Source organism: Corvus kubaryi, unplaced genomic scaffold (assembly GCF_017639235.1).
Source record: "Corvus kubaryi isolate FWS band 111438036 unplaced genomic scaffold, C.kubaryi_AGA036_p1.0 37394, whole genome shotgun sequence".
In the NCBI taxonomy this organism is placed as follows: Eukaryota; Metazoa; Chordata; class Aves; order Passeriformes; family Corvidae; genus Corvus; species Corvus kubaryi.
In genome coordinates, this window is record NW_024581133.1 from 911,727 (window position 1) to 924,232 (window position 12,506).

Sequence of the window (12,506 nt, forward strand, 5' to 3'; positions counted from 1 at the left end):
TTGTAGCACAGTTTAATAAACCTGTTATATTCCCTCTTAACAGAGATGGCAGGTTTCTGGAGGAGTCCCTGCAAGGGGTGGCCAGACCTGCCTGTCAGGAGGATCCCCTCAAGCTGTGTTGTTCACCGCAGTAAAACATGACGGTCTGACAAGTGCCCCTGCAGTGTGCTGTGTTTGTCTTGTGCTCCTAAGGTGGGGTTTTACAGCTGAGGTACAGGGATGGCCAGAGAGGGAAGCACAGGCTCTGTGTGCCATGGGAAGGTAAACTCTGTTGTTCTGGAGTTGGTGATGTTTGCAGATGAGTGACAGCGAAAGGTTGCCCGGTGACAGGGCACCTGGGCTGAGCCCTGGCTGCAGTAATGTGTGGTACACGTGTTGTTCCCTAGGATTGTGAAAGGTACCTGTTGTTGTTGCAGGAAGAGAGGGCATGTGTTGAGTCACGTGGGCAGTACAAGGAATTTAATATGGTTGAATCATCTGTTTCACCCATCCTGGGGAAAGCTCCTGCCTGAGACTTTGCAATGTGCTTCTCAGCTGGACAGGGAGTCTGGTTCCTCCATAGCTCTGACATAAGCTTTCCTGGGATATCCCTGGTAAATTAAGTAACGTTTCTGATCCTCTCACCTTACCTTGGAGTGGCTTGTTTCCTCCCTGGATTGCATGGATGCGAGAATTCCCTGGCAGATGAGGACCGTCCCTGCGCGATGGAGGTATTTTACAGGACTTGTGCTTTCAAACTTCAGGTGGAAATGTTGTTGGAAGCTAGTTGTATTCAAGTGCTCAGGCACCTGCTGGGAACCTGAAGGCGTGTCCCAGAAAACGTGTAAGCAGGAGGCAGGAGGCAGGAATGCCAACTGCATGGTGTGCAGTCAGAAGGACTTTGGCTTTTGACCTTGCTGTGCTTTTCAGAGAGCTGCTTCCTTATCTTGGTGTGCTGAGTAACTGAGTGCTGGTGTTTCCAGTCTCATTTTGAATTCAGAAATAAGTGCTAAGGGAGAAAGTTTGTATGTGTTATAGTCTTGCCACTTTGCCAGTGAATTTTAAATTCATTGATCTGGAACTGTAATGCTTCTAACACATTTCAGTTTATTTGCTAAGCAGTCTAAAAGAAAATAAAATTACTGTTACCTGACTAGTTTGTCTTATCAGCTTTGTGGTAAATCAGTGTAAGAATGTGAACTGCCTGTGATATTTAAACTATTAATTCCAAGCATTAACATGAAATCCTAAATAACTTTGTTCTTTAGAATAAACTGTTTAGTTTGTGGAAGCTTCATTAAGTGAACTCTAAAGCTCTCAGAGTCCTGGAAGCCTTGTGGGCTTGGGCAGGCTTTCCGTGCATAGATCTGCTTGAATTCAGGTGTTCCAGACCTGGGGGATCTCTGACTGAATTAGTGGGTGAAGGATCCAAAAACAAGTGGTAGACTCTTCCTAGCTGAACTCTCTGACTAACATACAGATGAAGGTTGCTGGCATTCTTGACTGGTTTATGTTATAGATTATTTTTTTTAAATATTACTGACATGTTTTTTTACACCTCAAAGCTATGGTTGAAATTTCTGCCGTAAAATAAATTGGAATTACTACACTATAAATTTCTTATTAGAATAGATGCAAACTTTTCCATGCTGGCAAGCCTAAGATATGTCAAAAAAGGCAGCAAAAACGCCCCCAAAAAAATAACACAAACAAACCAAAAGCCTCTGACTTTCTAACGTCTGTGACAATTTCCTCTGGGAAATGCAGTACTGACTGCATTGCATATCAAATGTGGTAATTTTAAACTTTGTATTGATGAACTCTAGGCAGCACATGACAATGATTCAAAAGTCTTTCAAGATAAAAATGCAGTTTGAAAAAAAAAAAAAGTATTTGTAATCTTGCCAGCAGGTACCATGTACTTTTGTAATTAGCTGGGATCTGACCTCAACACAGAGGAATGCCTGGTGCTTCAATGTCCCTCCAGTTCTTTTTGCCATGTTTTTCTCTCTGGTTCCTTTTCATTTTACTCCATTGTTGTCCTTGTTCCAGTCTTCTTTTCCTCTTCTTGTTTCTCTTTAAATTTATTCCATTTCTCGTTGCTCTTCACCAGAAGTCTCTCCTTGCAGGTGAGGTGTCTCTAGGTACATCCTTACAGGGTTCTGTTTAGCTGCACAGGTGTAGCTTGGAGCTCTAATCCCCTTGCCATGTGTTTTCTGGGCTGCAGATGCTGCGGGAGCACAAGTCTGTGGTTATCCAGAAGCACGTGAGGGGCTGGCTGGCTCGGCGGCGCTACGGCCGCACGCTGCGGGCCATCGTGTACCTGCAGTGCTGCTACCGCCGCATGATGGCCAAGAGGGAGCTCAAGAAGCTGAAGATCGAGGCCCGCTCCGTGGAGCGCTACAAGAAGCTTCACATTGGCTTGGAGAACAAGATCATGCAGCTGCAGCGGAAAATCGATGAGCAGGTAAAAGCTCCCTGGCCTCAGGGAAAACGTGTCAAAATCTTGGTTGCCTTTCTCAGCACTGTGGGCATTCACAGAATGCACTGAGTTTTCATTGTGAGGGCTCAGTTCTCTTTTCTGGCGAAGAACAGTGATGGGAGAGAAGGGGAGGCCGTGGTAGAACTGGAGCAGTCAAACATCCATTTGTTCCCCTCAGCAGAACTGAGAAAAAACACCCACTCGCTTAACGCCAGTGCTGCGTTTGAAGCACGTCAGTTGCTCTGTTTTAGGCGAAGGTGGGGTGATCGTGTCTGATGTATGTGGGCTCTCCATCTGATTTTCGTTTAGGATGTGCAGGCTTAGAGACTGGACTGTTCTGTCACCTCGTTAAGCAATTCTGCAAAAACAGACCAAAACCTTTTTGAAATGGGGAAGCTGCTCCTGTGCTCCCCTGTCTGGGTATATTCTGTAGGGAAGGAAAAGGCTCCCTTAAACCAGAACTTCTCCAACACCTGCTCTGTCTGTGTTGTGTTTTGCAAAGAACAAAGAGTACAAATCTCTCCTGGAGAAGATGAGCAGCCTGGAGATCACGTACAGTACGGAGACGGAGAAGCTGCGGAGCGATGTGGAAAGGCTTCGGATGAGCGAGGAGGAGGCCAAGAACGCCACCAACCGTGTCATCAGCCTCCAGGAGGAGATTGCCAAGCTCCGCAGGGAGCTGCACCAGACGCAGTCGGAGAAGAAGAGCATTGAGGAGTGGGCAGACAAATACAAACATGAAACTGAGCAGGCATGTATGGGGTCTCACGTGCATGAGAGGATTTACAGGGGCCTGGTGTCCACTCAGGTTTTGCCCAGGATTGTTTCACTTGTGTGACTGATATTTTTACTGTATTTTTATAGCTGTACAATCCTAAATAGGCTTGGTACCTAAATGGCTGCAGCTATAGCAGAAGAATATGCTAAATCCATATATTGTATGTAAATATATGTATCCGATCTCTTCAGATTTTGATATTGAAAGCATTTACAAATCTGAATCCTTAAGCTTTTTGACTTAGTCAGAGGCAGTGCATTCATTCATTTTACCTGCCTAGAGAGAGTAATCACAGATATCAGAAATGTGTCCCATACCCAGTGTTCAAAGGTACTGCTATATCCTGCCTAATGTGAACAGCCAGCCTGTTCAACACATGTGCACAGTCTAGTTCAACAGGTTTCAGCAAACCCCTTATCTTTGCTAAGCACAAACATATCAAACAGGTTGTTTCTGTCAAGAGAACTTGCTGATAATGGTGCAAGTTTGGAAGAGCCAATCGATCATTGTGTGATGCTGCAGTGATAAATTTCAATATCAAATAAGCATAAGGAAAACCACTAATTGATAAAGCAAAGTGAGTGCATAGTAACCATAATCAGAGACAACTGAGTAACTGGCAAACCTGAACATAGGTAAAGTGAGACAGCTTTAGGGCAGAGGCAAGATGTTAGATTGTGGTGTAACCCAATGCAATGGAATTTACCATAGTACTACCAAATGTGTTACTATTTTAGGAATATTTCTGTTTTAATGAGCCATTTACATCTTTGGGACTTTACTGAAAAATACATGGCACAGTGGAGTGGTTCAGGACAATTTTAGCATCTGATCAGAAATGAGGTGCAGAACATGCAGGAGAGTCTGCATTGGTACATGTTTAAGAAATGCAGTTTGGAAATGAAGTTAAAACTTAGTTCACTGGTTTCACTCTGTGGAGAACAGTTTAGGTGTTTCACTCTGTGAAGAGCAGTTTAAGTATTTGAACTGTTACAACAAAGATGTCGTTGTCAGAGCTACTGATGAAAGATGAACTGCATTCTGAGTCAAATATTTTGTTATCTCTGTAGCTGGTGTCAGAGCTGAAAGAGCAGAACTCATTACTGAAAACAGAGAAGGAGGAGCTGAACCGCCGCATCCATGACCAGGCGAGGGAAATAACAGGTTGGCTCTGTTCTCTTCATCCAGGGTTTCTACTTCATGGTACCTTGTAAAGCAACACTCTACTGCATAGATTGGGCTAATTTGCCATAGTTTGCATTCCTTTTTGTGGATTCATTTCTTTAAGAACTTGCAAACATCAGAATTACTTACCATTTGAATTTCCATGAAATCCTAAGGGTTTGGGGCCTTTTTTGGGCGGGGGGTGGGGGGGGGTGACTGTTCCAAAGCACTTCAATTTTTTAAAAGGCGGCTCTGATATCTAATACAGTTTATCTGCTACAACTTTTCTGGCTGCTGGGACTGTGTAGGCAGCAGCCAGGAAAGCATAACTCTAGATGTGAGGGCTGTGATGAAGGAGGCTGTGATGAGGAGGGTCAGGATGCTTGAGGCATAAAGCACTTCACATTTTGCTTTTATATAACACAGCAATGGGCTAGTGCCCCTTCTTCCTCCCTCCTGGAATCACCAATAGAAGGTATTAGCAGAATAACTAACTTGACTGAGTGAGCACTTCTGTGGTTGCCACAATAAGGCTTTGGCCCTTTATATCTTTTGCTTAACGTTTGCCTACAGAAGCACAAACACCACCTTCAGATGGCAGGCTGTTCCTCTGGTGCAGACACAGGCCTGTTCCTCCTGGGTGGATGCACTGCGTGGTAGGTAGGGCTGGAATTCTCACTTTGGATGCCTGTTGTCTGTGGCAGAGTCGATGGAAAAGAAGCTGGTGGAGGAGACAAAGCAGCTGGAGCTGGACCTGAACGATGAACGGTTACGGTACCAGAACCTCCTGAATGAGTTCAGCCGCTTGGAGGAGCGCTACGATGATCTCAAGGATGAGATGAACCTGATGGTGGTAAGTGGCTCCACAGCTGAGAAATCAAAAGCTGTTTACAGCTGTGTTTAGGCAGAATCTAGTGGGATAAGTTAGTAACTCCTGTCAGATGTGTCTGTTAGTGACCTGTACCTGGAAAGAGAGTTTGTCCTTTCAAATACTGATTATTTCATTTAGTTCAGCCAAAACAAATGTATTCTAAATTTCTTGTTGGTTTTTTTTAAAAACAGTATTTTTAATTGTCAAATCTGTGAAGGAGGCTAAATTTCTGCTGTGACTTTCCTGGTGGTATTGCTTGTGCTGTCCATCCTTATTTTGCCCTGCAGTTACTAACATCTGCTAGGGTTGTTTGTACCACCTTCATCCAGTGACAAATTATAAGTAATCCTAGGAATGTTTTATGTGGCAGGAATAAAAAGTATTCCTCAATAGAATGTGTAGGAAGTTAGAGAATTGCTGCCTGTGCTTCCTGTAAACTGGGCATTTCTTTCCCACAAAGTGCTGCATCCTTGCTTGATGCTGCTTTCTGCAGCAGTCCTTGGTGGTGTAGGATCTGACCCCTCTCCATAGATTTGATTGTGAACTGTATCTCATAGGCTTTACGTAGTATGAGAGACCAAAATCAAAACTCTTCTAAATTTTGATAGCTGTGAAACTCCAAATACTACAAGCTAGATTAAAGGTTTTGAAGAGACAGTCACAGGGAAAACCATACAGTGGTATTGATTTGTTCCATTTGCACTCCAGAGCATCCCCAAGCCTGGGCACAAAAGGACGGACTCAACTCACAGTAGCAATGAATCTGAATATACTTTCAGCTCTGAGATCACAGAAGCAGAAGACTTACCACTGAGGATGGAGGTAACCTTAAAAATTCCCCCCAACTTCTCATTGATACATGGTTGAACTCACTGCTATCCCTTTTTTTTCCATAAGTGGTTCTGAACACCATATCCGTATACTGGGATATCTAGTGCTTTAATCCAACTTTCTCCATTCCCTTTCAGAAAACACCAATTCCCCAGTTAGTTGTGATCCTGTGTAGAAAGACTGTCAAAGTATGCTTTGAATTTTTCTTGTATTACACTAAGCATAGACTAGATACTTGGTGATCCAGCTGATTTGCATCTGTGAAACATTTGGTTGTCAGTGTTGGTAAGCACAATCACTTATTCAGGACACAGTGGGAATTTAGAAAACCAGTAAGACTTCCAGAGGAGTCTCCCTACTGTATATTCAATGATTAAAAATGGCAAGCTGCATTCTTAGTAGCTACATGGAATGTGTTTTCTGTTAGGGGTGAGAAACTTCTCTTGGATCAGTTTTTCTCTGTTTCATAGAGAGGAATCAAACTCTCGGATGATTGGGAGTTTCTTTTGCATATGCAGTGATACAAATCCCAGGATGTTCGGAAAAATGATCAGGAAGATGTTCAGAAAGCATTCAGGAAGGTGACTTGATTCAGCTGATGAATGATAACCATGAATAATTTGTGGTGCAGCTCCAAGCCATTGATAGTGTTCTTGGAGATCACTCCCCCCTCTGGCCCATCCCATCACGGTGGGACTGCAAGCACAGAGCCCCCAGGGCCGAGGTCTGGCTGTGCTTGGCGCTTTCCAGAGTCAAAGCTTTCTCTGTGCATTCTGGAGATCTCCTTAGCTGTGAGCCAGGGCACAGCACACCCTGTTTGCCCTCTGCCTGGGTTAGGGATCTCCAGAGTTACTTCTGGCAGGCTGTCATTGCTGCTTTGGGAAGCCTCTGCAGAGAATTGTTTTCTCTCTGGATGCAGATACCCTGACGCACTGGGGCTGGCACAGCCTCTCTGCGCACTCTTTCGTAATTTGCCCTCCCACTTATGTTTTTCACCTTGCATAATGGTTTCAGGATGATGCTCCTACACTCATGGATAATCAGGAGGACAGTGCAACTACATGTGATTGGATTTCACATATGAGCCAAATGCCATCTTTTCCTTTGGCTGATAGACTTACTGAATTGCTGTTTGAGAGCCAGGTTTGGGTTTTAGAATAGAAATGAAAAAATGAACTCACACAAGAGTGTGAATGAATGCAGCACTGTATTTGTTTAACCCCTTAACATTGCAAGCCCCAGTTCGACTCTAGACTAACAATATAGCTTAATTATACAAAACCACATTAAAAAACAGGGCCCACCTCAAGGCAAACCAGTAAAGCCAGAAAACTCAAAAGTCTGTTTCATTTTTCCTGATCTGTTGGTGTGGTTTATGACTCTTCCCCTCAACAGTAAAAGGAGATGAAGTGGAAATGGCTGTGCTTGCTTGTCTGCTACAGTCATTAATATTAATTTTCTAGTTCCTTTTTTAGGCTTTAAAATTTTATGGTACAGTTCATAGTAAATACTTTGATCTTCTCAGTACATAAAGTACAAAAACGCTGATGGGCAGTTTCTAAAGCACCTTCAGATTGCAAACACTGGTCCTTGCCCAGAAAATAGTGAAGAAGCCAGGGAATTAGACTCAGAACAGTCTGTATAATTAGCACAATAAAAGGAAAAAGGCATAAAATAATATCTTCTGGTACCTATTTTTTGTATCACATCCCACTAAATTAACCTGCAGATCACCAGAGAGATTTCTCTTTAGCTGAAGAACTTATAGAAATAATTGAAAACTAAACCAGTGAACAAAAAAGCCCTTACAGTTGTTTCCAGGTGAGTCTAACCACAAACTTTTTCTTTTTTCTACTTTCCCTCCTTCAAACAAATAAGAATATAAGGTATGCTTAGCTATAGACCTCTTGTCTGCTAGGTAGTCTCTAAGTGCTTTCTTTTGCTAGGCTTTAGGCTTAGAACCATTTTGTACTAGTAAATCCTTTTTTAAAATAGTGTTTGATAGCTGATGAAATATTTTAGATAGTCAACTCTCAGAATCGAGTAACATTTCTGTGTTCCTCTCTTTCCCCAGTCTGTTTCCCATCTTTACTCACTGTTGTGCTTCCTTGTGCTGTGGAAGGGGAATACTTCTTGACTTCCCTCTGTTCTTTCTAAAGCAGGAGCCTAGTGAGAAAAAAGCACCGCTGGATATGTCTCTGTTCCTCAAGCTGCAGAAACGGGTTTCAGAACTGGAGCAAGAAAAGCAATCCCTGCAGGATGAACTGGACAGAAAGGAAGAACAGGCTCTCCGTGCTAAAGCTAAGGTGGACTCTTTGCAGCTGATCAAATGCTGACACCACAGTGTCCCCTCTTGTGAAACAGTAGCTCTGTGAATGCTGACTGGCTTTCACTAAATCTTTATCTTCCTCTAGCACTTGCTTTACTTAATGACAAGTTTTATACCTTTGCTTAGTTCTAGGGACTGGTTATTTAGTTTTCTGAGGTCCTTGAGATCCTCCGATGGAAGACAACAGTAACAAAAAGTGCTTGGGACTTCACTTGAAAAGAAAGAAAAGGCTGAAAGGCTGTTTTTATTAAGGAATAGCCATAAGGAAATCTACTTAAGTGATGGGGAGAATGAGTAATTGTTCATTTTAGGCAGAAGAAGAAGTGTTTCAACCAGGATGCACTGGGCTTAGACACGTTTAGCTGATTGTAATTTAAATTCTCCTGGTTTGGTCTCCTTAAGTTCTTAGAAAATTATGAAACCAGTTTTGGCAATTGTTTCTTATTACGTTTCTACCAGTGAATTTCTTTAGCATGCTGGAATTCATGCTGCTCTGTTTTGTTGCCAGTGACAGTATGTGATTTTATTTATATCAACCAATTATGTGTCATAAACTCAGAAGTAAAGGAGACAATGCCAATATTCAAACTACAGCAGTTAGCAGTACCAGAAATGAGTGTTTTACAGTTTTATAGGAAAATAATTTCAGTTCCCTTTTGTTTTCCTACCTCAGTGAAGGATTTTTAGTTTTCACACTTGTCTGTATTCTTTCGTAGGAGGAAGAAAGGCCTCCAATAAGAGGTGCAGAGTTGGAGTATGAGTCGCTCAAGGTAATGCTAAAACAGAGGTTTCTGTTATTTGCTAGTGAAGCTCTTGCATCAATTTTATGTGCTGGCATAGAAAATTTCATCAGCTCTCCTGTTTCCAAATAGTAGCTGGAGAAACTAGAACAAATATTCCCCAGCAGTCATTTCATTGTAGGACTGCTCTTCTTGAGGTGTAGTATGTGTGGCTGGGGCTGCAGAACAAAAAAATCCTCTAAAGCAGGGGGAGTTCTCTGTTAAACACTTAGTACAGCTTGCAAGTTAATTTGAGCAAAAATACAGTGATAAATGTAGTCTTCTTTTTCAAAAGCATTATCTAAATTACTGCATATCTTGGACCACTAAAACTAAAAATATTTCCTAATAGTGATGCAGAATTTTCTTAGCCTGCTGACCACTATTTGTTGTGAACTTAATATTTTTTTGCAAAGAGGAGAACAAGAGGAAAAAAAGATTGGCAATTCTTTTTCCCATCAACCTGTCTGATTCGTGTGTGTGTGTTCTGGTTTTGCACTTCAGACAAAAGGTTAATCCTGTTAGTGAAATCCTCCCAGACACTATTGACCATAGTCAGGAGGCCAGGGACTGATGGATTTCTTGCAGTTACTCATCATTTTTACCATTTCTACCTGCAGTGTGTGGGTTACAGACATGTTGCAGTGCTGCTGGGTGACAGAATTGTCCCTGTTTCTTGCAGCGTCAAGAACTTGAATCTGAGAATAAAAAACTGAAGAATGAGTTGAATGAGCTGCAGAAGGCCCTCACAGAGACACGAGCTCCAGAGGTGACTGCTCCTGGTGCCCCAGCATACAGAGTCCTCCTGGACCAGCTGACCTCGGTCAGTGAAGAGCTTGAAGTTCGCAAGGAAGAAGTTCTCATCCTGAGGTCTCAGCTGGTGAGCCAGAAAGAGGCCATTCAGCCCAAGGTAAACCACACTGAGCAGGTGCACTGTGTACGAGACTCACACTGCAGCGCTGGCACGCTTTATTGATTAACAGCGTGCTTGACATGGCTGGAAAAAATAGTCCAGGTTTGAAAGCCTTTCTAAGTGTAATCCACTGATCCATCATTGGTGCACAAATCACAGCAGTCTGAATTAGGGGGTGGTATTAATAAACCAGTCTGGGGTTTTTCTACCAGCACTCATGCAGGGATGTACAGGCTGCACCAAAGGTGCAGTACAGTATCGTGTCTCTAGTGTGTAGTTTGGAAAATTTAAAGGAATTCTCAGCAATACCTGTTAATTAATAGTTCAGTACAAGGAACAATTTCTTCTACATCTGTATGATTGCAAATCAGTAACATTTCATAAAGATTACCTGTGAAGATATGGAAATTCCATATTACTGCTTGATAGGTGCTATGTGCTTTTATAGAAAGAGGAGTATGACCACTGAAATGCACCTCCTCTAAAACCCTCTGACTCTGATGACATAGTTAGGGAAGTAACAGCTTTGAAAATAAGAATCATTCAACCTGAAAAGGTATAATGTGAATCAAGGAACTAATTTCCACTGAACTATCTCTTGTTTCATAACTGCAGCAAGGAATGAACAGATATGTCCTCTTTCCTTTGCTGCTGCAAAGTTACACCTATATTTGTCCTGGGTAAATACACTGAAAGTCTGTGATGCATGAAGATGTTTTAAGTCTTGTTTTAAATGTTTGACTCTAAAGAAAACAAAATACATTTATTCTGTAGTATTTAGAACATTGTAAAGAAATACTTGAGTAGTGAATCCTTAAATGACACATTCTCAGCAGTGGTGGGATGGAAGTGTTGATTTTACAGCGGCTTTGAGTATGGGGGAAATCAGAAGGTGGCCTGTGGGATGGCCAGCAGCCAGTTTGCAGACAGCTTCTGCTTGTTAGGTTGAGCAGCTGCAGCGCAGATAGATTTTTTTTTTTTTTTTTTTTTAATGTTTTGTTTTTCTTCTTTCTTGCCTACCAATTTGTTTGCCAGGAGGATAAGGTACATGTTTTCTTCTACAGTTACAAACCAGAACTTCCTAAATGCTAAAATAACCCTCAACAGTATTGAGCTGTCATTTCCCTGCCTCTTAAATAACCTAAATGTATTTGTTCTTGCACTTTGCCTTGGTATTTTTGAAAAACTGTTCTCATAATTCCATGTCCGCTGCATCCCCATCTTCATGCTCCGCACAGAGAAACAAGTTCATTCAAAACAAGCAGATTTAACAGTTTTGAAGTGCTGGTTTATGACAACCTGAACATGAAAGAAAAGATTTAGGTATTGGTCTAGTCAGCTCCATCATGTTTCTTGCTGAGTATGGTTGAGGGGTAAGGACAGTGATCCGGGGAGCCCTGTGATCCAGGGATCAGACCTCTGTTAACTTGCAAAACCCATACATTTCACAACAAACTAAAGGTCTGTGGTATGAAGAAGTACCTTACTTTAGAGTGTTTTCTGTCCTCAGCAAGCAACAAATATTGTGGACTCACATTGTCATCTGTAGATACTGGACAGAAATTGCTGAATGTTTGATTAGAACATGCCATTGAATACATGTAAGAGTGTAAGAAACTGAGCTGACTCTAAATGATAGATGTTCAGACTGCTAAAGCTTGGCAGGTGAGATACAGCAGTTTCACTCTGTAGTAAATTAATAGTAGAAAAACGTCAAAGATGTCATAAGGATGTTGGGAATAATTCTTTAAGGAGCTCACATATTTTATTGTTTTTCATATTAGATAACACAAATCATACTAGACATAGAGACCTTGGTTCCAACACTTATGTCCACAAAGCTGTTGCTGTAAATACTTTGCAAAATTGTGCTCAGGAAAACAGCATCTGCTTGTTTTGAAAGTCAGAAGGTCAGAATTCCATCTCTTATGTTCATTAAAGTCCTGTGGTGCTCCATGGCAATGACTCAGATCAGACTGGCTGAGATGACTGTAAACATCTATTATAAAGTATTTCAAGTTTTACTGAAGAAAAAGCAAAAGTGCCATAGTAAACATTCAAACAAAATCGTACTGTGATGCTATCTAAATTAGAAAATCTCAAGCCCTTGTAAATTCTTTCCTGCTTTGACAGATATGAGTGAGAAATAGTTCTTATTTATGAGATTTGAAAGACTCCATGTAATGCTATGTTTAAGAAACATTTTTAGAATTAAGCTGGCAAAACAATGCTGCTTCAGTTTCAGTATTAGCAGCTGTTCCTGGTAATTTGAATAAAATGCAAAATCAGTATTTCCTGAAATTAATTTTATTCCTTTTATGTGATGAACAAATGGAAGGACATTAACATATGTACCCACTTACTAGACAGACCAATATTT

The 12,506-nt window shown here is 41.6% G+C and overlaps 1 protein-coding gene across 17 annotated transcripts in view; it reads left to right on the forward strand.

Annotated features, from left to right (window-relative positions):
• Positions 1-12,506, forward strand: part of MYO5A (myosin VA) — an 88,360-nt gene that overhangs the window by 57,650 nt on the left and 18,204 nt on the right. For 6 of the 17 annotated variants that reach the window (XM_042038978.1, XM_042038985.1, XM_042038987.1 and 3 more), the window contains 9 exons: positions 2,207-2,446; positions 2,964-3,212; positions 4,310-4,403; positions 5,108-5,256; positions 5,983-6,096; positions 8,265-8,411; positions 9,151-9,204; positions 9,896-10,123; positions 11,162-11,170. In XM_042038978.1, the coding sequence (XP_041894912.1) occupies positions 2,207-2,446; positions 2,964-3,212; positions 4,310-4,403; positions 5,108-5,256; positions 5,983-6,096; positions 8,265-8,411; positions 9,151-9,204; positions 9,896-10,123; positions 11,162-11,170 (1,284 nt within the window). The remainder of the gene's footprint in view (positions 1-2,206; positions 2,447-2,963; positions 3,213-4,309; positions 4,404-5,107; positions 5,257-5,982; positions 6,097-8,264; positions 8,412-9,150; positions 9,205-9,895; positions 10,124-11,161; positions 11,171-12,506) is intronic. The other 11 variants (XM_042038980.1, XM_042038991.1, XM_042038981.1 and 8 more) reach the window with 3 other exon arrangements.